General features: G+C 44.2%; 1 protein-coding gene across 1 annotated transcript; it reads right to left on the bottom strand.

Annotated features, from left to right (window-relative positions):
• Positions 1–1366: 1366 nt before the first annotated feature.
• On the bottom strand, positions 1367–17546 carry LOC105034308 (uncharacterized). The gene is made up of 3 exons (XM_010909410.4): positions 17158–17546; positions 2013–2120; positions 1367–1920 (listed from the first exon to the last, which is right to left on the bottom strand). The coding sequence occupies exons 1-3, from the start codon at positions 17470–17472 to the stop codon at positions 1603–1605; spliced, it is 741 nt and encodes a 246-aa protein (XP_010907712.1). The 5' UTR covers positions 17473–17546; the 3' UTR covers positions 1367–1602.
• Between the last annotated feature and the right edge of the window lie 10191 nt (positions 17547–27737).

The raw sequence follows: 27737 nt of genomic DNA, 5'->3' as shown, positions 1-27737 counted from the left end.
TAGAAATGATGGATGAAAAAGAAAGATTGACTATCCATCTTAACTCATCAATTTGTATCCTCTAAATTAGAAGGATATAAAGATGAATGAAGCATGTGAAAAGTAGCTTTTTATGTTGATAAAATTATTTCTCATTTATTTTTTGATGAAATTCTAATATTTTTTATTTTTTTATTCATTTTTTGTGTGCATATTTTTTATTTTATCGATTCTAACCCTACACTATTAAATTTTATTATTAATTATATTAATTTTAGCATATAATTTTTATAATTATAAGTAAATAATTAAATTATCTTTTATTTTTCTGCTTATATTCACTATATTTTAGCTAACTATTTATGCAAAATTAATTGAATATGAAAATTAAATGATAGATTAATAAGTTATTATATGATTAATATATAAATAAATTAGTTCATATAATTTATCAAATTATTTTAAATAAATTAAATTCAAATTAAATATTTATATCTTTTTTTATATTCCTATTTTAATATAGATAAATATGATAAATTGATGATAGCAATATTTTTCATCTAAAGTTTGGTTTAGTAAAGTTGTTATACAAAAATCATCCATTATTCATTCGGAGAAAATCATTTTCATCTATTCTTCCATATTTCATCAAACACAAAGGAAGGATGGAAGACCCATCCTTCCTCTTGTACCCATCATTCCTTTAATCCATCATTCATACCAAATAGAGAATTAATAATCTATAGAATACAATCACATAATAGAGAGAACAAAATGATAAATAAAGAACCCCCCATGGGAAGCCTCCAAGTTGTTGATCTAGCTATTGCTGATGTTAGTTCTCTATATACAGTAGTTAAGGTTAGAGTTATCATAAGGGCAAATGAAACAAGGTTGATACAAAAGAACCACCAGCTGTCAAGTACCTCGGACCCTAGTCTCTTTAATGGAAGCAACCTAATGAAATAACAAGGCTACAAGGATATAAAATGTTCAAGTAAGAACAATTTATAGATGTACGTCGGTTTAATATAAAAAGGTGGAACTAGATTCTTAGTTCCTATATTAAAAGCTTACTTCGGTTGACCTGATGAAATTATAGAATACATGAACAGCTGACTTTTGAATGTGTCTGATATGGGTACCCGCACCCAAAAATGATAGATTATGTCACCGCTTCAGAACAAGCACTAAACACAGTAGCGACATGTCCGCTATCACTTAAATTTAAGAAGCACAGTAGACTTTTGCTGTATGATTGGAATATGAGCATCCAAGATCAACTTGGCCCAGCAATGATTGTGTCACATGACTCACCAACGACAGTGACCCTCTAGTGCAACAACCACCCTCAGAAGCAAAAGAATAAATGATCCAGATGTTCAGATTCCAACAAGAAACCGAAAATGAGAGATGAATATATACAGTAGCAAATAAATGAATACGGCCAAGCACCAGTAAATACAAGTGGATTACAGGAATAAAGACTCGACTCCAAGCATCAAGCAATTTTACAGCAACTTCCAATGCAAAAGAAAATGTATGGGAAGATCCTAAGAGACATGATAAAACAAAATTACAGCAGCAGTTCCAGTCAGGAGTTTAGCAACCCAATCCAACAGGCTAGAAGATTTTGTTGTACTGGCTGGTGAGAGAATTTCTAAGGTTGGAATACAGTCCATAGAGGGAGTACTGCTGAAGGTTGGAAACTTCATACCATGAATTGAGGACAGCATCATGCTTATCTGTACCTGAGAAGGCCAATTGTATTCCAATGCTGCAATCAACTGAGCCACCCTGGTTCGCACTCTTGCAGTTGGATGTTTTAATTGCGCATTCTTGTTTGTTCAGGCAAACAAAGTTTGACTTCCCTGAACACGAAGCACAACCATCTCTCTTCCAATACAAGTTCTGAAGTGTGCCCTTTTGGAACTCTAGTACCTAATATCAGTATTCAGGTAGACAAATTAATAAACAATATGAATTTCTGGCTTAAATTTCTTTATTTCCAGGATGATATGTTACTGACATACCAGGGTAAAACTGGTAACAGTATATGAACTGTTACTGACAAATGCTGGAAGGGATCGTGCTGCATACTTCCTACCGGCAAATGCTACCATGAAGCCACCGTTAGTGACCTGGCAATGGCATGAAACTTCTCCATTAAGGACTACATTTTCCAATTAACAATCTATATATTTGAACAATCCAAAGACAACAGGCCAGGAGAGAAAAAGTGTGTCAAGGTTTGAATCCAAGCAGTTATAAATTGGAACTAGGTATGAGTATGAAGCTTTGTTGCTAAACTTGTCATGGATAATAATCCAGCATAATGAATAACCATGCATATGGTTATACTCATGAAGAAAAAGATGACAAAAACATGCCATCATCAAATTTTTCCACAAAAAAAAAAAAAAAAAAGTAGGAATGCGGCATCCATGATACAAATTATTTATGTCACACAAGATGTTCTTAAAACCAAAAATTGAAGAATACACCTACTCAAGGAAGAGATTGCAACGGCAAAGCTCAAAGGTTAGCTCTGTGAATTTGCAATCCCACAGCACAAGATGTGAATTTCAATTTAATCTGAAATAAGGTAATGCTGATGGGCAAGAAGTATCATTTTAACTGTTCATATGATCAAGATGTCCCAACAGTACATATCGATCGTGCCTAACGGTTTTGCAAATGGCACGTTTGGGATTTCTGCAGTTTAAGGTAGAGTTCTTTACAATAAAAAGTTCCTTTGAAGTCTGTGAAACACAATTTCAAAATGACTTTTCCTCCAACAAGAAAGGTGAAAACATGCCTCCAACACCACGATTTTATTACTCCAAAACAATGGTCACAAGAAGGAAAGAGAGCTCAAGCATCATGGCAAATCTCAAGATACAAGAAAAGAAACCAAAGCAAGTTACTAGGAAAACACTTGACTATAATGCAATTCCTTTCTGGAAGGAGACGAATGCAAGGTTGATGATCACTTAAACAAAAAAAAAATTGATAAACAAAATCTGTATGTAAAAGATGCATTTCAATAAGGAATTCCATACTCACCCAGAAAGGGGGCTAAAAAATAAACGTCATAATGCCATCATATATAAGAAGATGCTCCTCACTTGTATTAGTTGAGTGGTCAGGATAAACTAAAGTGAAAAACTAAAGCTACATTTCTCAGCATATTGTCAACCAGTTATTATCTGTGCATAAACAAAATATGATAAAGTAGATACTTAGTGCTTCAACTACAGAGACCATACCTACCCTACAAGCATATAGAGATGTAAATGAAGAAATTAACTCCTGCCTTTTTGAAACCATGACCCTGGAAATACACTTTCACTTGAAGATTCACATTGCAGGCAGATTTTCGGAAATGATATCAAGAATAAATATAAAATTAAAAGTTTGGCACATGAAGCGACACCTTAATAAATTTACTACTGCATCCCCTAGAAAAAGCTAGAACATTAACTGGATGTGATTAATTCCACAAAATCATGGCAGGACAGACAAATGGAATGTGTCAGTGATAAATCTTATGCTATATATATATATATATATATATATATATATATATATATATATAAAGATTAAAAAAAGGGACCATATAATTAAAAAATTTATAATAAATTCACTAGAGTTCAGCAGTGTGGTTAAGCCCATACATGGGTTGATACATAATGCCAACAGCTCTCTCAATGGCATCGATACTCTTCTTGAAAAATATGTGCATGCATTGGAAGTGAGGACTGTAAAAGACACGAAGAAGCAAGACCAAAAAGAAAAAGGACCAACAAGACCATGCGAGGAATAGATTTGACCTCCCACAACTGTCAAACGTATCACCCATCTTATTGTTAACTAAGGAAGTTATAAAGACAGTTGAGCATATAAACCTTGTCGACATGTAAGGAAAGAAATTCCAAAATAGAACAGAATAAAACCAATGCTTTTCTCACATATTCTATCATGTTATAGGCTCTGGATCCCTTTTTTCACCTCAAGTCCCATCGTTAAGCAAAAGAAGTCATTTCCAAAATTTACAGTTTTGCAGTTAAATTGTGGATTAGGTGGCTATCCTTTCCGCAACACAGCTCCAGATAGAGCAAATTCAAGCCAAGCCCTTTTAAAGAGAATATCAAAGGCTCATATGCAAGCAAGTCATAGAAGAAAAGAGAAATGTCTCTACAAATTCAAATAAGTCAGAACAAAGTCAAAAGAATATTGCTGCTGCAAAATCCAAATTGAAGACTCTTCTCAGATTCTCACAAACCAAATCTTTTTTTGGGGAGTTGCATCAGCAAAGATTGAATGTATACATAAGCCACACAAAGATGTGGGTAATAAAATGGACCTGTCCACATGCAATCTTTCCCACTGCCATCAACAGTATTTTCCAGCCTTCTAGGAGAAAACCAACATCCTAAAGAAACAACTTCCCAACTTTGGATCTCTTAGAATGTATCTAAAGCTATAGCTCTAGGATATTTCTGGTTGTCTCCATAATGGGCATTGCATGTGTAACCCTTGGGTATAATCACAAGCTTGCAAAAGAACAGACCAACTGGATCAACCCACTGTCATAGATCAACTGCGACGTATATTGTGATTCTCACACAATACATGTATAACCTAAGCTCCACTTAAAAACGATGCCACTTTCAATGTGTCTCAACAAATTGATATGGACATCATTAAGCCCCCAGTTACCCTATTACCTCTCTGGTAATTCCCATATCTATGTTCCAACCTACAAAAGTAACTATAACACCAAAACATATTTCCTTTGGAACATAGAAAACTATCATATTTCCACTCCATGTTTAATTATGGGTACACTCCAATTATACAGGAAAAACTTGTGAGCCAGTCTATAACAATTGGAAATCAGTGAACCGAGACATAACATAAGAAACAATGGACCAACCTAATCAATAGTTGCATGCCTAAGCAAAGTAAAGCTACCTTTTAAATTCACAATATTTGACGCTCAATTACATCTCAAGTCAAGAGATTTGCATGGAACATAGAGTCAGCATCGGTTTTTAGTGTTCAACGCTATTATGTATATACAATGTATGTTTAAGCAAAATGCATCTCATACCCATTTGACAGTTGAACTAAACTTGGTGCTGTAAATGTGGTTTGCAGATGTATGCCCAGCTTCCATCGAAATCTCACTGAGAGGATACACTTGTACTGATCCACTATGTAATGACAATTTTTTTGGGGCTAATTGCCAGGAGCTATTTCAAAGAGACTGTAAGGCATTTAACTAAATCACGTATAATGAAAACAATACACTATATTTTACTAAAACATAAAAGCATGAATTCTGTCAAAAATCGTGCATGACCTTGGTCTTGCCGAGACCATTGTGGCTTTTTGGTAGATGATTGCCAGCATGTCTTCCTTCTTTACATCAGTTCCCATACACAAAAGAACTTGGACCCAAAATCTCTCCATCCAATTGTTCTCTTGGGTCAAACTTCCAATTGACATAAGCTCCAACAGTGTGCAATGGTGTGTTACTTGGTTCTTTTCTTCTCTTGGCTCCACATAGATCTTTTCTCCATGCAACTTATGATTCCTCACCATCATCCCACATCAATAGAAAAATTATAGCCACTGTTATTCACATCATGAGCAAGCAACACTATGAAGCAAGCTATCAGACCCACATTAAAGCAGTCATCTACCAAACATGAATTAAAGTCCACTAGACGTGCGTTCACTCCACTGCTAAGCAAAGATAAGATGCAAGCAAAGTTGCTGGATGGCCCATTCTAAAGCAATCATCCATTGGACACAAATCAAAGTCTGATGTATATTGCATTTTACAACCGTACAAAATCTATGACCAAGGTCCACAATGTCGGTGCCACATACTGCACTGATACATTACCTGTTCGGTATAGGTTGGTATGGTATGATATGCACCCTGTACCAAAACAGCCATCAAATTATGCTTCTCACTTTTTATCTCGGTACACCTTTTAATATGGATCAGTATGCACCTCGATACACCTTGATATGCCTTGGTCCGTCTCAGTACAAGAGAGTATGAGGATGTATAGGCCTATACTGACCTGAACATGAGTTTCATACCGATTCTGACCTGGTACGATATGGTACGCCTCATATTGGACAATTCCAGACAATATGGCAGTCCATGTCTTTGACTGTCTGGTGGACCAGAATTGTGACAATATCTCCCTAACTTCACCCATGCTTGCCTCCTTGCCATACCTGTAGGCTAATACATGGCCAGTTTCCTCTCCTTCCTCTCTTTCCACCATGTCCCCTATCCATAGCTACCTCCAACCTTTGGTTTAGTCAGTCCATGGATGCATCAATCTTTGCCATCTACAATGGATATGATCCATGTATCCAACCTCTACATTCTTTCTGGTGAGTCCATGGGTAGGGCCACCTCCTACAATTATTTTGATCCATGGAACAAAGGCTTTCTCTTCTTCTCCAAGTTTGTTGATCGTCTATGAGGAAGAAGAACTTGATTCAGGTATTCCCATGATCTAAATGAAGCATCAGGCCTCAAACTTGTTCAACATCTACTCCACAGCAAAATACAAAAGGTGTTAATGGTATCTAGCCATGGTGGGTTTCAAATGAAGAATAAGAGCTTCAAAACAAATAGCTAGTTATGAAATGTTTGAGTTATTTGCAGAGCTATGAAATGTTTGATCCCATTGGGAAGTGAACAGTGTTCTTTTTTGATCAAGGCATTTGTTGTCTTCTTCAAAGATGGAGTTTGCAAGACTTTCTGACTTTTAGTTCACTTTTGTTTCAGTTGACATCTTAGCTTTTGCTCAAGGTGCCATAAATCCTCTTCTCTAACATCAACAGTGACTGCCTTGACTTCTTGACAGTTTTTTTGTAGCAATATTATGTCTTTAGTTAGAATGTTGGGATTGCGGCTTTAAGCAATGAACATTTCTCTTTTATTAATATTTGGGCTCAGAAAACCATACAATCAATGGAAAAGTTCTAGACAAACATGCACATGGGCAAAAGCCATACATCCCCCTCTCGTAAGATGCCCCACATCTTAACATCGCCTCTTGTTAAGCAAATAAGGTGCGGAGGAAATTGCTTGTAGGTCGAGCACTAGCACAAAAGGTTGTGAACTACTATGCCTAGACTTGCACCTGGTGGGTTGATGTACTGTGTGCCATCTGGCCAACAGACATGGTAACAAACGACAACTTTAGGTTCTATTAGCAAGGGGAATCTCAAACTATTAAAGCATTTCATTCTTCTAAGAGCATTAATTGAGGCAGCATGCAATTATACTTGCACAAAACACCCAAAACAATTGTGAAAAACAAGGGAAGAAAGTTCATAAATATTCCGAGGAATACAAAGCATCATATTTTTCATGGTAAATATCATAATTATAAGACGAGATTTAATTGCATCAAAATTAAACATAGTGAAAACAAAGTATCTCTTAAATGTATAAAAATATATCTCATGATTCTTGAGCATACAAACTTCTTTGTAGTTTCGACTTTCGATATCCTATGTGATTAAACATGGAGCAAGAGAAACATGCCACTATGACTATATGCATCCACCCTCTAGGGGAGGCAAGACGGAGAGAGGGAAATGAGGGCCTTGAGAGTTTCGAGCCTATCCGATGTTGGACTTTGGATCCTGGTGATGGGGATAGAGAGAGAAAGAAGACTCACCTAGTTGGAACATTATGATCGTCGTCGTCGTATGGGGACTAAGGGCTTCAAATAAAGCATCAGGAGAGTTCTAGTAGCTCCGAGCCTTAGATTGGCTATTTATAAATCTCGTTCCGATCGATTGAACCATGCCCATAGCTAATTGGTCCGATTCTGTACATCCCGAACCGGCAGGTTCAGCATGGTTCAACTTATCTTGCTTTAAACTTTTCGATTTTTAAGTAGTCTTCACTTATCATAATGAGAATCATTCTACATTAAAGCAACGGATTAAACAAAAACCTTTTCAAACATCAACATTACCATACTTGCAAATTTTTTTTTTAATTATGATGAGTTCCACATGCACTTGCACAGACACTTTACCAGTGGTACCAACACAAGCATGCCAAACAATGGCCAGCATAACACATGCCATGTTGTGTTCTTTAGCAACAAGCAATGCCATGATTCATTGAAACTTAATAAATAAATAAATATATAAAAATAAATATAAAGATTTTTTCAAGGTTCACTGAACCGATATCGGAGTCATACCAGCTAGCGACCAACTTGGTATGGTACCGGTGCATACCGTACCAACCCAAGGCATACCAAAACCAAGGTGATGGAGAGGGAGTGGGGGGACAGGGAGGAAGAGAGAGAAGAGGGCAAAGCAACCGAAGTTGTCATCTTTAGGAAAGAGAGAGACTAAGAGAGAGGAGAAAGGGAGGAGAAGTGAAGTCACCAGGTCCATCATCATCTTCGAGAGAGAGTGAGAGGAGAAAGAGAGAGGGGGCAAAGCCATTTAGATCAATATCATCTTCAAGGGAAGGGGGAAGAGACGAGGGGGAAAGAGAGAGGGACAAAGTTGCAGACATCACCATCTTTGGGAGAGAGACTAAGAGAGGAAAGAGAGGGCAAAGTGCATACCTATGATCGTCGTTAAAGGTGACGATGATGATACCTAAAGGCCATATTAAAACCCTAACCCTGACGAAATTCAAGAGGGAGGGAGAGAGTGATAAGGAGGCAAGGCAACTCACGATGGGGTCAGGGGTTATAAAGACAGTGAACAGCCATACGGCAAGCAAAATAGGATGGTTCTACTTGGTTCAGGTTGGTACAGGGTTTGATCCAAAACTGAATTTGCATTTTGATCTAGTTTCCACCCAAAAGGGTTGGTATGGCCCAAACCAAGCAATTTGGGCCAACATGGTTGACCTTGGCTTTTTTGGGGCTCAATAGTAAATGATAACAAGACATGTTGATCAAAGCCGAATAGGCACAAGTCCATACAGGTTGACATTGGTTAATACTGTTGCTATGCAAGATACCATCACATACATGCATGTCTCGTGCTAACATCAATATAGCCAACACTTGAAAAGTATCAAAAGACCTTTGTGATCAAAAGATGAAAATACCTCAGCTGCATGCAAGCATTTGAAGTGATTTACCATAAAGCACTGTATTAATGGATGTTCTAAGAGGATCTACTTTGCAAGAATCATGTATACATATTTAAAAAGGTCCAAAATAATTGACTGGCAGCAATCATAAGAAAGATAAGCAATGGCATCATGGACTAATGTGCATTACTAGTGGTTGTGGTGCATGGATTAACAAGAGGGGAGGGTTGTTAATAGACGATGCTCAAGCAACTGAGCATGTGGCTCAAACTTCAAAATGCATAATCTTATATTGACTGTGAAGATTCCCATGGAGCAAGATTGAGATTCTTTTACTTTCACATGCCGAAATCCAACATCTACAAGGTCCAATGAGAAGACTTTTCGTTATGGATCGCATAACATGATTGACTTTTCATTTTCTTTTTTTTTTTTTGACATGATTGAGTTGTCTGTATGCCTACCATAACTAACAAGTTTTAACCCATCCATATAGCATAAATTTTCCTGAATGCATGTCAAAAACCCGAGTGGTAGCGATATTCATTGATGAATGCAGAGCAACAGATATTACAATCCGAGAGGTTTGAAAAGGTTGAATATGCTGTAGAATATCGTAATGGCAAGAGCACAAATTGTTTGCCATTATGGTATCAAGGCACAATATGATGATTAAAGAGACCAATAGTTTATGCCATTAAATAGTTTACGACAACTCCAGTAGTCAGGCATGCCTGTGACTAAATCAGATTGAAATATACCAAAAATAATATTAAAAAAAGAAAAAGTGAAGAATTGAGCATTGGATGCTAGGAATTCATCCAGAAAAAAAATATCAATATTCTAAATTATCCTTTAACTGAATGGAACAATCCTAATCGCTAGGTCAGTCATAACTTTATCACTGATGCAGAAAGAAAGAAACTAAAGAGAGCTATGCAGCTGTATTCACGATATTTTATAGAACAAAATTTAAAGCAGCATGCTTCCTTGTAGCAGTAGAATTATATTGCAAAATCCGTCAGTAAGTGGTCAGATCTGATGACCTCGTGTCCCATCCTGTCCCACTAATCATGTCTTTTAAATTGCAGATATTTCCCATCCTGTCCCACTAACACATCTTTGAAGAAATAAAAATAGCAAACAACAACCCCATGTTTAGGACTCAAAATCCTTGGTAGCTCTCAACAAGGGCAACTACAACACTGCATTCCAGAGTTTCAGCTGGAAACATCTAAGTGGAACCTGTTTTCATTAATGATCCGCATGACATGATACAAATTGGATATAAAATCCAGCTGATGCAGGTGGAAACACCACTTTTGCCCAACAAAAAGGCTTTAAAAGCTTGCGGCCTTGGCTGGACTCCACAATTGCAATGCCAACTTCTTATGCCCATTCATGAATGTATTTGTGCAGCCAGATTATTATGACAACACTTTGTCACTTCCAGCCAAGATATGGGCAGCAGGCAATAGAAAACGGATCACTCACATCTACCAGCGAATATGTCAACAAAAAATCAAAGAGCAACTCTCTCGTAATAACTTCAACAAGCAAATAATAGGCCATATTTTGTACTCCATTATGAGGTTTCATTCATCTACAAAATCCATATATAGTTTAAAATAGTTTCTAATAAAACCATCAAATAACGAGGTTGCATGTCTTCTTGTGAGAAGGAATTTTTGTTTTTTTTTTTTTAAAAAAACAAGTGTTTCTCTCTCAATCATGAGAAATATATGCTTCTAAAAAACATCTCTCACATGATTCATAAATAACACCCAAGTTCAAAAACTCGGTTTCAGTTTCAACTGGATTTGTGGAGTTTCGATTTCAGCCATTTCACAAAGTTTTGCTAAAATTTTCGAAGTTTTGGTTAAAAAAAATCAAGAAAAATCAAAATAAATTAACATAGGAAAAATAAAAGAAGCCAGGAAAATTATTACACAATATCTTTAAAGTATTTCTTATTAAGGGTGAGTCTTGGTGCAACGATAAGTTGGCTCTATTGTGACCTAGAGGTCTTAAAGTTCAAAACACGGAAACGGCCTTTTCCCAGACCTCGCAATAGTGGAAGCCTTGTAAAGTGGGCTGCCCTTTATTTCTTGTTATATGAATTTTTTATTTGTGTTGTTATGGACAATTTTAAGCTCAAGTTAGTGTTACATATAAATGAAATTCATTAAATATGCTGGTATTTTGTATTGCGGATCTTGAACTTTTATTGTTCAAAAATATTAATTCTGAAGCTTTTATTGACTTTCACATTTTAGAAGAATTTATAAGTATACTAAATTTTGGTATTTCTCTCATATTCTTGACAACAAGTAACCATCTAATCAAAAAAAAAAAAGTTACAGCTATGAAAATTCTTGTAGTTATTTATTCTTTATTCTTTACAATACACTATAGTAATTGATAAGGGCCTATCCAAAGATATCAACTTGTTAAAGATTTTCATCTATCTCCCTTTACAACCAATGGAAAAATATTTAAATTGATACTTGATAATCTATGGACTAAATAATTAAGAAAACAATCCCTTTATATTATCGAACACCAAAAAAAATACAGAAAATTCATCTATAGTCAAATTCCATCAGTTTTGACCAGAACTGGCTGAAACCCTATGAAACTTGTCAGTGTTGGCCACAACCGACCAAAATTGTAGGAACTAACCAAAATCTGGAACATGAGTTCAATTTTGGTTCAGTTTTGACCAAAGATCAAAACCTCAGTCTCATCTTACCCACTTTCATCACCCTAGGAAATTTCTGAGTCATGGTCTAGGAATTTGAGTCAAAAATGATATAAACTTTTAATATGCTAGTTCAAAAGGGATTACCTTAAGAAATGTTATATGTTGTTTCAGACTTGCTCCATCAATTTTGAGCAAAATTCTAATCGATTTTAAAAAAAAGTAAAAAATTGACCAAAATCATTATTGAGGGGTTGCTTCCAATCAATTTCAACCAAAATATCTATTATATAATGCGAAAGCTGGCTGGACTGCGAGGCCTTTGTGTAGTAAATTTCCTACCAATATGTTTTTGTTTATTCTTACAGTCCTAATGGCAATGTTTTTACCAATGATTCAAGTCCTAGTGGGATGTCCCACAGGACACTGGGATGGGGTACCATCCTATTTGTCGGGACGGATCCATCTCGCTAGCATCCTGATCGGGATGTCTTAGAACATCCCATCTCCCAAGCGGGACGGGGCAGGATGACAGCGCATCCGATTTTATGGAAAAACCAGGACAGTCCCATCCTACAGGATTTAAAATCTTGGTTTCTACGAAGTGAAGCCTTTCTCTAAAGGGATGGGGTTACCAATTATCATATTAGAAAATGGAATTCTATTGATTGATGAGTTTGTAATTTTTTTTAAGAAAAGGTTGCTTAAGATACCTCTTCTATCTAAGAGCCTCGTTACCACAACTATTTATCACAGTCTTCAATCAAATATTCCTCATTAAATAAACCATGTCTCTTGTACATGCAGAAATCTAGTTTCCAATAGTGGCCTCAAGGCAAGAACTTCTAAAGGCAAAATCTTAAGCCTTAAGTTGCCCATTTCTTGGGATGCATGTGTGAAACATGACATATCTAGTCACTTGTCAAAACACTTGAACATAACATCTGCTCTCTTCTACCTTTATACTAGGTTGGAAGAGTCAAGATATTGACACCCACATAATGCAAAACAGTAGAAATATAGAAGTTCAATGAAGCCCAACAATCAGTCATCTCTTTTATGTCGCTCTCTGTCAATTTGAAAGTATTACCATTAGTGTTGACCATGTCTTGTAATTAATCATGCCATCCTATATTGCAACTCGAAGGCTGGCATCCTACATTATTGTCATTCTGCAAGTAGCGGTGGCAATGGCTCGGGTTCAGTAGGGTCAGGTAAGGGCAATAACATAGAAAATGTTGGCCCATACCCAATCTAACCAGGCATCAGGCCAAGAACTCTGGACCCATATCCACCCACGACTCATTCTGGGTCACCCATTTGATCCTAACCTAATCTATTTTGGAAGACTCAATACCTAATAATCTATATATCAAATCTAATATTTATAAGTCTTATAAGTTATTTTCCAAAATGATTTAAATAACTAGTATCGAGAAAAGGACTAATTGCTTAAAAAATTGATATCCAAGATAGAACTCTACTCGTGACCCAAGTCATATCTTCGATCCATGCCCAACCCATTTAAAGTTTGGGTCAGAAAATCTGAACACCCCCCCCCCCAAGATCGTTACTAAAAGAAAGCACCAATTAATTATAGTTCAATCAAGTTTCCCAGGTCGGGTCAATTTTTGCCATTCCAACCTACATGGTACATTACTAGAAAGCACCAATTTTCATAAATTCCCATCCTCATAACCAAGGCAAGTGGCTTGTCCTTTCAAGCAAGGATTGGGTCATCCTTAGGTCATAATTAATGAAATGTAGATAAAAGTTAAAAATAACTAGAATGAGAATTTTCTATCAGATCTTTTTATATGATTTTGAAAAGATAAAACTGGGAAAAGACTTTTAAATAGTCATAGTTTTCTTTCAATTATATAAATATATTTTGAGTAAGTTAAGAGTTGTTATCCAGCCAATGCAATAGAATGTAAGGTGTTTTTGGCCATGCTTCTGTTTCAACAGAAACCCATTTCAATAAGCATCTTAAAAGATTAAAAAAGAAGTACTTCATACATATTAGTGCATGGTAATCATGTGTTGTGGAGGTAAATCACATGGGTTGTAACAAAGGTGCAAGAGTGATTAACAAGATTCAACTTTCACTGCAAGCTAGAGCAAACTGAAATTAAATTTAGAAATCAGACTTAGCTACAAATAATCAATTGCATAAAATCTATCAGCACTGCTCTAGATTGTTCACATTTGTATTAATATTTAAATTACACCATTCCAGAGGTATAACCAAACCTTCAACAACTTCTAATTCAGGCATACCTAGAAATAAGTAGCATTTTTCAATTTAACAAGATCATTTTACAACTTCATTAAGGATTGAGGTTAAGGATCAGGATTTGCATGAAACAAATTACTCTAGAAGCCAGGTTTTGCTTCAAGCAGAATCAAGTTTGGCTTTGCAGCACCAAGTATGGACCAAGTTGCATGATTGCATCTTGTAACCATGAAACAAGGGACTCTTGCAAAGAATAATCTTCATATAATGGTTCATAAAGATTTATAGAAACCTTGACCTCAAAAGCAACAACAATCCCTAATTCATACATAACAAATCATGATCAACTCAAGAAAACCTTAGGATTAGCAAAAGAAAAGATTAATATATTCAACTGTCCAAACCAAGGTTTTAAATCCCGTGGGACAGGCTGTTCCGATTTTTTCATAGAACGGGATGCGTCACTATCCTACCCCGTCCCGATACTTGGGATAGAGGATGTTCCAAGACATCCCGATCGAGATGTTGGGATGCTAGCGGGACAGCCTGTCCTAACACATGGGATGGTATCCCATTCCGATGTCCCACGGGACGTCCCGAGGCGTTCCGCTGGGACTTGAATCCGTGGTCTAAACCAGTAAAGTCTCTTATGTTGATACGAGAGACCTTGATTTGTTTGAGCCCCACTCCAATTTTCCTTGAGGCTTCCACCATGTTAGTTCTAAAAAAGAAAGAAAGAAAGAGTTCACATACCATCTAATCTAAGACCATTCAAAGTCCTACAAAAGGAACCTGTTTTTCAAATTTAATACATTGACAAGCCTCTTCATAACTTCTATAGTAATGCAACAACATAATCATGGATCATAAAAGATGCATCCCTTTAAAGTATAAAGGGATTTGAAAATTTTGGAAATAGACCTTTAGAGCCATCAACACACCTTGCAACAAAACAAACTGATTTCTATACATAATCCTAGGCTTAAAGAAACCTACAATAATAGAAATTAGTTCGCAAAGAACCCACGTAACCTAACAAGAGTTTGTAACAGCAATCAAGCTATAAAGAGTAAGCAATGTACGATCTATAGCAATCATCAGAAGAAATAATGATTGAAAACCCTAGGTTCTTCTATTTTCAGTTCTCATGCAATCTTCTAAGGTTGCATTTGGTAGTTGGCAATCTATCCAGATTGCTGTCAATTTAATATGATAATCTGAATTACTACGTTTGGTATACTTTTTGGACGGTAATCCAAATTATCTTGACAATCCAAATTACCTCCTATGAGGCAATCTGGATTGCCTTGGGAAGGGATGGCTATCCAGATTACCACTTCTTTGGCAATGTTATAATAAAAATTTTAGACAAAATTATTTCTTAAAAAAATCACACAAAAATCATTGCTCAACCCTCCCCCCTCCCCCACCCCCCTCGCGTGCACCCCTGGCCTGCAGATCCTCCATCTCCCTTCGCCTGTCTGTGACTCCTCCGCCCTTGTCCCCCACCACTCTTTATGGCTCCTCCACACCGTCCCCACCACCCGCATGGCTCCACATGCGCCCACCCCTCCCCACCCCTCGGTGCCCCTGGTTCTCCACATCTCTCGGCCCGTCACTTCTTCGCGCCACCACCACACCCACATCACTCCTGTTACTTCTCACCAAGAAAAAAAAAGAGCACCAGGACAAAATTATTGGAGGTATTTTGAAAATTTGATTTTACATTACCGGTAATCTGATTGTCATACCAAACATGTCAATCAAAATTTTCAGTAATTTTACTACAACGTTACTTGTGTGTACTAAATACAGTCATCAACATTACTGACAATTTAATGATGATAATCTATCCTGAAGACAATCCACATTACCGTCCAAGATTGCCTGATGATGCACTAAATGCAACCTAATAGAACAAGCTTCCAAGTCCAACTCTCATGCCAAGATCCTTAAAATCAACAATCTAAAAATTGGATATTTTCTTCATCATTTTTGCTAACATAAGAGTCAAAGGCATCTGAAGGCATAAATGTTCTAAATTGCTTTTTCCTCTCCATTGGCCATGAGATCTTATACATCCTCACTTCCCCCCCATTTTGGAAAATTATATAATCCCAATTTGTATATGTAATCCATATTGAGGAAGCAACTGCACCATGGCTGGCAAAGTACCTAGGGGGTGAACCCTTCAAATGCCAAGATAGATGCCTCTTCAACCAGTTGGCCACCTAAAGAAATAGGATCAAAAGGTTTAGCTGTCTGGACTTTGTGAGGATAAACAAAGAAAAGAGAGAGGATCCACCTAGAGGAGTCATTCACCTTGACCCGTAGTTGAGTCATCACAATCAGTGGTTAACCATCCCAATCTCCTTTTTCAATGTCTTATGCCATCTCTCCCATTCTCTCTAATTTCCTCTTTTACTAATGGGTCCAGGGGAAAGGTGAATTTGACGCCTGCATGTGATTTATTACAAAAGAAAGAGCATTTATTGTTGAGAAGCTCAATACAAGCAGCTCCCATTTTTAGTTGATATACTTCTTTCTCATTCTCTAAAAGTCATTATTTCGATACAATCAAAAGTGTGCAATCATTGCAAAAGATTGCAGTTATATGAAGCAAATTGTTATATGCACTAGAGATACAACTTTTACTATTTCAATCTTTTTCAATGTATCTTCATATACAGGTGAGCCCAAAATCCTATCATGTGCAAGTTAATGTCACTAATGATGAGAATAGCCAGAAAACAGGTTATTACTATGCTTTCCCGAAATCTTATCGTCTCTTGCATACCTTTTTCTTACTTGCCACTTGCCAAGGTGTCTCAGGTAAGAAATTTCTGAAAACTTTGCTGAAAGGCACTTTCCCACCTTCCTTTGCTGTTCATTCTCCAATGTTTCAAACAAATTTTTTTGCTAGTACTAGATCCAATTTTATAAACGAAAAGCACACCACAGAGACAAGCATCTAAATCAACAAATATAACAACAAACATTCAAGATTCGCATCCACTAACTTTTTTAAAAAAAGGACGAGAGACGGCCTAAATAGACGAGGCCCTCGCCAGATTTGAATCCAATAGAAAGATCAAATAAGAGGGAAGGGGAAAAGCGAGATCTTACAGCGGGGTAGGAGGTGGTGTTGACGGTGAGGAGGGAGATCTCGTCGACCTTGGGGCGGAAGAGGGCGAGTTGGGCGTTCGCACCGGAGGCGAGGGAGAGGCGGCGATCGCAGGGAGAGAGTTGGGTCTGGTTAAAGAAGAAGGACTCCCGGGTGGAGAAGGCGATGCCGAAGGTAAAGCCGTCTCCTCTCTGGATCTTGGCGTCCGCGCACGGCTGGAACACCCGATTGTTGTCCCCAGCCTCCGCCAGCGTCGCCACCATCCCCAAAGTCACCGCCACCGCCACGACCACCGCCACCGCCGTCGCCGCCTTCATCGCTATCTCTCTAAAACGACCGCCCCGGCGAGGATTGACCGGTTTGAGAGACCGACAAAGCAAATGAGAAGAGGCGCATTTGGCCTTAACCCCGAAACAGAAACCCCGGTTGGGGGTGCAGCAGAGCCGAGCAATCTGGGCGGCTCTCCAGTTTGGTTCGAATCCAAACCCGGCTGGATCAACTCAACCATTACCAAGCACTGTAGGGCTGGAACGGGACAGATTGGGCCAGGCCATACATCTACCCGAGCCCGACCCATAATTTTTTTATGGACTTCGGGCCGGACTTTGGCCCAAAATATGTTTAAAATATGAGATCCGAATCGGATCCGCATCTGGGCTAGCCCAATTGGACCAGCCCGAATCTAATTGCTTTGATCCAAATCCAAGCCCGATCCGGATCCAATCGGACCGGCCCAAACCCATACCATTTCTGAACACTATCTGCATTATAAGAAAATCAGCAGATAAACCACATTTGAAGGTATGCCCAGACTACAACAAAAGTTAAAAACATCATCTTTAAGGCAGAAGTGCAGCCCTTGGAAGCAACTGGACGAGAAAAAAATAATTTTATAATTATTGCATTATGTTCTTTATATTTGTTGGGTATAAAATACCCACAGCCGAAACCCCCAGTGGAATCGACGACGGAACAGAACAGCTCCCCCGGACTCCTACGGGAGCCGGGCTCCACCACCGGCATCGACAGCAGCTCAGCTCCGCCCGGACTCCTACGGGAGCCGGGCTCCGCCTTCGACTTCGAGCAGCTCGACTCCGCCCAGACTCCTACGGGAGCCGGGCTCCACCACCGGCATCGACAGCAGCTCAGCTCCGCTCGGACTCCTACGGGAGCCGGGCTCCGCCTTCGACTTCGAGCAGCTCGGCTCCGCCCGGACTCCTACGGGAGCCGGGCTCCACCACCGGCATCGACAGCAGCTTAGCTCCGCCCGGACTCCTACAGGAGCCGGGCTCCGCCTTCGACTTCGAGCAGCTCGGCTCCGCCCGGACTCCTACGGGAGCCGGGCTCCGCCTTCGGCATCGACAGCAGCTCAACTCCGCCCGGGCTCCTACGGGAGCCGGGCTCCGCCTTCGACTTCGAGCAGCTCGGCTTCGCCCGGACTCCTACGGGAGCCGGGCTTCGCCTTCGACTTCGAGCAGCTCGGCTCCGCCTGGACTCCTACGGGAGCCGGGCTCCACCTTCGGCATCGACAGCAGCTCAGCTCCGCCCGGGCTCCTACGGGAGCCGGGCTCCGCCTTCGACTTCGAGCAGCTCGGCTCCGCCCGGACTCCTACGGGAGCCGGGCTCCGCCTTCGACTTCGAGCAGCTCGGCTCCGCCCGGACTCCTACGGGAGCCGGGCTCCGCCTTCGGCATCGACAGCAGCTCAGCTCCGCCCGGGCTCCTACGGGAGCCGGGCTCCGCCTTCGACTTCGAGCAGCTCGGCTCCGCTCGGACTCCTACGGGAGCCGGGCTCCGCCTTCGGCATCGACAGCAGCTCAGCTCCGCCCGGGCTCCTACGGGAGCCGGGCTCCGCCTTCGACTTCAAACAGCTCGGCTCCGCCCGGACTCCTACGGGAGCCGGGCTCCGCCCTCAGTATCAGCTGCTGGTAAGCTCCGTCCGGACTCCTACGGGAGCCGGACTTCATCTTTAACTTTGATTGCAGAATGCTCCGCCCGGACTCTTACGGGAGCCGGGTTTCGCTTTCAGTATCCACTGCAGGTAAGCTCCGTCCGGACTCCTACAGGAGCCGGACTCCACCTACGACCCCAACCGAAAGGAGGACCCTTCCCGGACTTCTACAGAGGTCGGACTCCGACCGCTGCCGAGCCTCGATCAACAGATCCATGCCCCTTGGCAGATCACAATAACAACCATGATCCTGTTCCACTTCCTGTAGCAGATTCCGTGCGGCTCCATTACTCTCTGACAGGCTGTGTCAACGGCCACGATTCTGCTCCGCTCCCTGCGGCAGGTGCTGCACGATCCCACTACTCGCTGACAACTAGCGGCAACGGACGCCGCTCCACTACCTGCAACAGGCCCCACGTGGCAGGCTATGACAATAGCCACGGGTCTACCCCACTACCTTTCGCAATAAATTCTCCTGACCATGGGCGGCTCACTACCAGACGGTTACAAATGTCGCCATCGATCCGTTGCCCCCTCCGCCTATAAAAGAGGGACTCAGATACGTTATTCTCTAAGCTCATTTTCTTATCCCGAAACTCTGCTAAATTCTCCGTTCGAGCACTCCATTCTTGTTGAGGCAGAGAACTGACTTGAGCGTCGGAGGGTCTTGCCGGAGCAACCCCACCTCCGGTTTAGACTTCCCTTGCAGGTCCCGGCAGCGACCGCGGCTTCCCCGACTCCAGCTTCTCCGGCGCAAGCAGATTTTTGCACCAACAGGATTGGCGCTAGAGGAAGGGCTTGTATCTTCGCAGCACCCTTGTTCTTGAAGGAGCGCTCAACGGATCCACTTCCGGCCATCTTTTCTGGCGCCCAATCCTCCTTCCCTCATTTGATGCCCTCTCACGAGGTCTCTGCACAATTACCTCCGACTATGGTCACCGATAAAGGGTGGTCGGATGATCGATCTCCGCCGGATTCCGTCAACGTCATCTCGGGGGAATCCCGACGGGAGGCAATCAGCACACCAGCCGCGTCCCTCAAGTGGCAAAAAGTTGAAGAGCCCATAGCCTTCACTGAAGAAGACGCCCAGGGAGTCCAATTCCCTCATAACGACGCGGTCGTGGTTTCCTTGAACATAGCAAATTACGACGTCCGTCGCATTCTCGTCGACAATGGGAGTTCGGCCGACATTTTGTTCTACAATGCCTTTTCAAGAATGGCCACTCTTGGCGGTCATCTAAGGCCGATTTGCTCCCCCTTAATAGGGTTTACCGGTGACGCCGTTCCGACAAAAGGAATGATAGCTCTAACTGTGACCGCGGGTCAGCATCCAAAGCAGTCCAGAGCTCTAGTAAATTTCTTGGTGGTAAAGGCGCCATCTGCCTACAATACAATCCTTGGCCGGCCTGGCCTCAATGCCCTCAGAGCTGTTGTTTCAACCTACTATTTGAAATTGAAGTTCCCCACCAGCCAGGGGATCGGAGAAGTCCGGGGAGACCAAGCACTGGCCAGGCATTGCTACAACATTGTCTTGCAAAGAAACGATCAAGCGGACCTCTGTCCGATCGACGGATTGGATGCGCGCAATGACCTCACTGAAGAGAGGGGCAGTCCAATCGAAGACTTAATACCAATTCCTTTGAACGATGGGAATGCGGAGCATGTGGTGTTAATTGGCTCCAACCTGGAGGAGGAGGTGCGGGCGCGTCTTGTGGATTTCCTCCGAAGGAATGCGGACGTTTTCGCATGGGTCCCGGCGGATATGCCGGGGATCGACACAGAGGTCATGGAACATCATCTGGCGGTCGACCCTAAGCATCGACCGACGAAAGAAAAAATCCGGAGTCATGCCCCGGAGAGGCAGAAGGCGATAGCCGAGGAAGTGGATAAGCTTCTCAAGGCCGGATTTATCAAGGAAGTCAATTATCCTGAGTGGATCTCCAATGTTGTTTTGGTCAAGAAAGCAAACGGCAAGTGGAGGATGTGTATCGACTTCAAAAAGCTGAATAAGGCTTGCCCAAAAGACAGCTACCCCCTTCCCAGTATCGACCAACTGGTGGACACCACCTCGGGCCATGAGCTCCTCACTTTTATGGATGCGTTCTCCGGTTATAACCAGATTAGAATGGCATCGAAAGATGAAGAAAAGACAGCTTTCATCACTAATCGCGGCCTTTACTGCTACAGGGTCATGCCGTTCGGCCTCAAGAACGCGGGCGCTACCTATCAACGACTGGTGAACAAAATCTTCAAAGAGCAGATCGGTCGAAACATGGAGGTTTACGTAGACGATATGCTTGAAAAAGCAGATCTTCCGGAGATCATGTCGCCGACCTCGAGGAAACTTTTGGCGCTCTTCGAAAATACAGAATGAAGCTGAACCCGACCAAATGCGCCTTTGGGGTAACCTCAGGAAAGTTCCTGGGCTTCATGGTATCGGGGCGCGGGATTGAGGCCAATCCAAAGAAAATTTGCGCCATCCAAGAGATGATCGCCCCAAGGTCGATCAAGGAGGTCCAGTGCCTCATGGGAAGGATTGCAGCTCTTAATCGCTTTGTCGCGAGGTCGGCCGAACGATGTTTGCCCTTTTTCCAAACCCTCAAGCAGCCGAAGAACTTCTGTTGGACCCCTGAATGCCAACAGGCATTCGAAGAATTAAAAGGCTACCTTAGCTCACCTCCACTGCTGGCGAAGCTCGAACTTGGGGAGGAATTATTTTTGTACCTGGCAGTCTCTCCCACAGCCCTCGCAGCGGTCCTTGTCAAAGAAGAAATGAAAGCCCAGCGGCCGGTCTACTACATTAGCCGTGCGCTGAGGGATGCCGAGACCAGGTATACTAAATTAGAAAAACTGACCTACGCCTTGTTGATTGCAGCTCGGAGACTCCGACCTTACTTTCAAGGGCACACGGTGACACTACTCATCGATCAACCGATCAAGGCGGTTTTGCACCGAGCTGATACCTCTGGAAGAATGGCAAAATGGGCAATCGAGCTCGCAGAATTCGACATCAACTACAAACCTAGACCAGCAATAAAGGCCCAAATATTGGCAGATTTCATAGTAGAATGCACCATCCCCGAGGAGGCCGAACCTGAGCAAAGCAAAGTTGACGACCTGAAGACTCGACCGAACTCCCCCAACGAAGAAGCCAGCCCCTCCGATTGCTTTTGGACCCTCCATGTGGACGGATCTTCCAACATGGCAGGTGTAGGTGCGGGACTAATCTTGGTTAGTCCGGAGGGAGTCGTCGCGGAGTATGCTCTGCGTTTCGAGTTCCCCGCAACGAACAATGGAGCGAAATATGAAGCTCTGATCGCAGGATTAAGGGTCGCCAAAGAGCTTGGAATAGGTCGACTCCGGGTGCACAGCGACTCCCAACTTGTGGTGGGGCAAGTCAGCGGAAGCTATGAAGCACGGGAGGACAGTATGGCCAAATATCTTGAGAAAGTGAAGGAGTTCACCCCCGTCTTTAGCAGTTTCGACATCAGACAAATTCCAAGGTCGGAGAATACCAGAGCCGATCTTCTCTCCAAACTGGCAACATCGGCTCCGGCCGAATTGCCCAAAGGTGTCCTCTTTGAAGTTTTAAAACATCCGAGTACGGAAGAACCACGGCCCGTAATGGAGATCGACCACGAGCCCAGCTGGGTCGACCCGCTGACAACCTATCTTAAAGATGGGATCCTCCCCCAGGACGCGAAAGAGGCCCGGAAGCTCCGAAATCAAGCCTCCCGGTACATCCTTTATGAGGGCAAATTGTACAAAAGATCATACTCCTTGCCCCTCTTAAGGTATCTCCGGCCCTCAGAAGCTGACTACGCTCTATGGGAAGTACACGAGGGAGCTTGCGGAAACCATTTGGGTGCCAGATCTTTATCCCACAAGCTACTCCGCCAAGGGTATTACTGGCCAACAATGCATCAAGATTCGATCGAATATGTCAAAAGTGTGATCGATGCCAGAGATACGCTAACGTCCAGAGACAACCCGCCACCGAGCTCACGCCCTTGAGTGTCCCATGGCCTTTTGCACAGTGGGGGATGGACATTCTAGGCCCCTTTCCCATGGCGTCCGGTCAAAGAAAGTTTCTCCTTGTAGCGATCGACTACTTCACCAAATGGGTTGAGGTCGAGCCACTACCAAAAATCACAGAAGCGAAAGTGCAGGATTTCGTCTGGAAATCAATCGTATGCAGGTTCGGTTTGCCTAGAACCCTAATCACTGATAATGGACGGCAATTTGCAGGAGCCAGATTCGCTGAATTCTGTGAAGATCTAAACATCTCCCACAACTTCACATCAGTGGCCCATCCTCAGGCAAACGGCAAAGCTGAGGTAACTAACAGAATCCTTTTGCAGAGAATTAAGACAAGGCTTGAAAGAGCGAAGGGAACTTGGGCGGACGAGCTTTATCATGTACTATGGGCATACCGAACTACCCAGAGGTTGCCTACAGGGGAGACTCCCTTTGCTTTAGCCTTTGGAACGGAAGCCGTCATCCCGATCGAGCTTAAACTCCCGTCGGCACGAGTCGTGGCATTCGACGAACCCCAAAACGCACAAAGTCTCAGAGCCAACCTCGACCTGCTGGAAGAAAGGTGGAAGATTGCTCAGGTTCGAATGGCAGCCTACAGACAGAAAGTTGCCCGATATTACAACGCCCGGGTCAAGAACAAGGCATTTAAAGCAGGAGATCTAGTGCTCCGACGAGCTGCTGTCTCGCAACCACAGGGCCAGGAGAAACTTGCCCCAAACTGGGAGGGACCTTACGAGGTCAAGGAGGTAGTTCGGCCCGGAACTTATTATCTTAAGGAGCTCGGAGGAGCCGACCTCCCGCGACCATAGAACTCAGAAAACTTACGGATGTACTACCAGTAATTTCGTCCTAATCAAAAAATGCGTGCCCATATGTCTTGGGACAATTCAAGCAAACTGTATCAAAAACAAGAGGGCAACCTCTTAAAGTCGAAGGCCCGGTTCTTTTAGACCGGATGGGGGGAGAGGCCTTACAACGCCCCCCCACAGCCCTGTTAGGGACAGGAGGAGAACCTCGCCCTAACTTGAGCAAAGTCGAAGGCCCGATTCTTTTAGACCGGATGGGGGGAGAGGCCTTACAACGCCCATATGTGCCCCCACAGCCCTGTTAGGGACAGGAGGAGAACCTCGCCCTAACTTGAGCAAAGTCGAAGGCCCGGTTCTTTTAGACCGGATGGGGGGAGAGGCCTTACAACGCCCATATGTGCCCCCACAGCCCTGTTAGGGACAGGAGGAGAACCTCGCCCTAACTTGAGCAAAGTCGAAGGCCCGGTTCTTTTAGATCGGATGGGGGGAGAGGCCTTACAATGCCCATATGTGCCCCCACAGTCCTGTTAGGGACAGGAGGAGAACCTCGCCCTAACTCGAGCAAAGTCAAAGGCCCGGTTCTTTTAGACCGGATGGGGGAGAGGCCTCGCAACGCCCATATGTGCCCCCACAGCCCTGTTAGGGACAGGAGGAGAACCTCGCCCTAACTTGAGCAAACCCGAAAACCCGGTTCTTCTAGACCGGATGGGGGAGAGACCCCACAGCGCCCTAAAGCGCCCCCGCAAGCCAGGCTAATAACGCGAGGAGGACCTCACGCCGGCCCGAGCAAAACGAAAGGCCCGGACTCCTACGGGAGCCGGGTCCCAGCGACAAAGAAGACTTCACCCGGACTCCTACGAGAGCCGGATTCCGCTCTCAGTATCAGCCGCTGGTAAGCTCCGTCCGGACTCCTACGGGAGCCGGACTTCATCTTTAACTTTGATCGCAGAGGATCCCGCCCGGACTCCTACGGGAGCCGGGGAATGCCTCCAACATCAGCTGCAGAACAGCTCCGAGGGAAACGAAAGGCTCCACCCGGACTCCTATGGGAGCCGGGTTCCAACGACAAAAAAGATTTCACCCGGACTCCTACAGGAGTCGGGCTCCATCGACAACATCAGCTACGGGACAACCCCGCCCGGACTTCTACGGAAGCCGGACTTTGCCTAGGACTTTGGTTGCAGGAAAATGAAAGCTTTGCCCTGGCCCCTACGAGAACCAAGCTACTCCAACTTCAGGAGGACTTCTCCGCTCGGACTCCCAAGGGAGCCGGACTCAGCTCCAACTTCAACAGAGAAGAAACCCAAGCAAAAAGGAAAGCAAACAGTGCCCGAAGGCAACGGAAGCCTGGACCCCCAAATTCAAGCCCTAGGGGGGACTTCGGGCCCGAAGGGCCCCAAGCGAGCCTGCAGCCGTCAACGAAATCATAATTGGGTATCTTCGAACGGCGTAAGAACTGAAAAAGTAGCTCGGCAGATGATAACCCCACATGAACTGAAGAGGCCGCCGATGACCTTGGGACGACGTGACACAGACGAAGGGAAGGAAAGGAAAATGAAGAAGTTCGACAGACAACTATTTAACGTGAGATGCAGACGAGGTACCAAAATCTCTTTTTCATTTAACAAGAGTATACGTTACAGGACCCGGTGGGTCAGAGAAAAAAAAAAAGAGAGAAAAAGAAGATACACGTCATTACAAGTCTCGCAAGCACGGTTCGGGCAGGACGAACCGGAGGCCGCTACAAACTCCTCTCTCCGTCTCTATCCTTCTTAGTCGCGTTCTCCAGTGCGTGTAACAGCTCTCGCCCCATCTCGCCTCATTCTGTTTCCGAAGTCCCAACCCTAGCGGGAAAGGGGTGGGATAGATCTCCGGAGACGGTAAGGGCAACGGCGGCAGTAGCGAAGACCTGTTTCAAGAAGAACCGGAGTCACCTCGGAAGCGGTAGCGATGCCAAAGATGTGCCTCATCTCCGAACGCCCCACAACAGCCACCACCCAAATTGCTCCGGCAAGGTCGGCATGCGCTACTTCCACCATCCCCGTAACAAGTTCCACTGCCTCGCCATCGATGCTGACCGCCTCCGGTCCCTCGGCCCCGACGGCGTCAAGGATCCCGTCATGGCTTATGACGGCAGCTCTGCCCTCTTGATCGGTATCACCCCGCCTTGCTACTCCAAAATTTGCGGGCAGAACAACTTCACCGACAGCCCCCGTTACTAAATCCCTGTTGTTGAAGGAATTCTTCCCCGGCCCCCTTTAAAATGATGGAGATTCTCACCGGCCGCCATTCTCCTCCTCACCTTCCTCCAAGCCCTAAAAATCCCCTCAAGAACAGCCTCCAGAGTAGAGGACATGGTGTGGAAACCCTCAGAGAAGAATTGGGGGGCTAAAGGAGGCAAGGACTGGTGCGAGGGAGGCAAGACTCTCAGGGGAAAGAAAAGTGCCAGGATGAGGCCATGAAAGGACTGAGGAGTTTAAATAGCAGACGGATCCTGGCGCAGTTATGGCGGCGTGTATTCCTGGGCCGGCTGGTGTGTGCCACGTGTCACGCTTATCCGCTTCATTGCTATCGAGGGTTGACCGCTCGCAAATTCCCGTGGTACGGTGCTTGGGATCGTGCTTCAACGGGGGTTCCGAAAAGACTCCTCAGGTCACCTTCACCAAAAAGCGGGCTCTGACGTACGCACATTAAGTGCCAAAATATCTGGAGGCGGCAGTGCGCAGGATTCGAAGGGACAGTTTCGGCTGTACCCATCTCTCTCTCTGTACTTCCTTCATCTGAAATTCAAACTCGGAAGTAGGGGGACTAGTGTTGGGTATAAAATACCCACAGTCGAAACCCCCAGCGGAATCGACGACGGAACAGAATAGCTCCGCCCGGACTCCTATGGGAGCCGGGCTCCACCACCGGCATCGACAGCAGCTTAGCTCCGCCCGGACTCCTATGGGAGCCGGGCTCCGCCTTCGACTTCGAGCAGCTCGGCTCCGCCCGGACTCCTACGGGAGCCGGGCTCCACCACCGGCATCGACAGCAGCTCAGCTCCGCCCGGACTCCTACGGGAGCCGGGCTCCGCCTTCGACTTCGAGTAGCTCGGCTCCGCCCGGACTCCTACGGGAGTCGGGCTCCACCACCGGCATCGACAGCAGCTCAGCTCCGTCGGGACTCCTACGGGAGCCGGGCTCCGCCTTCGACTTCAAGCAGCTCGGCTCCGTCCGGACTCCTACGGGAGTCGGGCTCCGCCTTCGGCATCGACAGCAGCTCAGCTCCGCCCGGGCTCCTACGGGAGCCGGGCTCCGCCTTCGACTTCGAGCAGCTCGGCTCTGCCCGGACTCCTACGGGAGCCGGGCTCCGCCTTCGACTTCGAGCAGCTCGGCTCCGCCCGGACTCCTACGGGAGCCGAGCTCCACCTTCGGCATCGACAGCAGCTCAGCTCCGCCCGGGCTCCTACGGGAGCCGGGCTCCGCCTTCGACTTCGAGCAGCTCGGCTCCGCCCGGACTCCTACGGGAGCCGGGCTCCGCCTTCGACTTCGAGCAGCTCGGCTCTGCCCGGACTCCTATGGGAGCCGGGCTCCGCCTTCGGCATCGACAGCAGCTCAGCTCCGCCCGGGCTCCTACGGGAGCCGGGCTCCGCCTTCGACTTCGAGCAGCTCGGCTCCGTCCGGACTCCTACGGGAGCCGGGCTCCGCCTTCGGCATCGACAGCAGCTCAGCTCCGCCCGGGCTCCTACGGGAGCCGGGCTCCGCCTTCGACTTCAAGCAGCTCGGCTCCGCCCGGACTCCTACGGGA

The sequence above is a fragment of the Elaeis guineensis genome, chromosome 2 (assembly GCF_000442705.2).
Source record: "Elaeis guineensis isolate ETL-2024a chromosome 2, EG11, whole genome shotgun sequence".
NCBI classification, from domain to species: domain Eukaryota; kingdom Viridiplantae; phylum Streptophyta; class Magnoliopsida; order Arecales; family Arecaceae; genus Elaeis; species Elaeis guineensis.
Note: the sequence above shows the minus strand (reverse complement) of the source record. Positions and strands in the feature narration are given on the sequence as shown.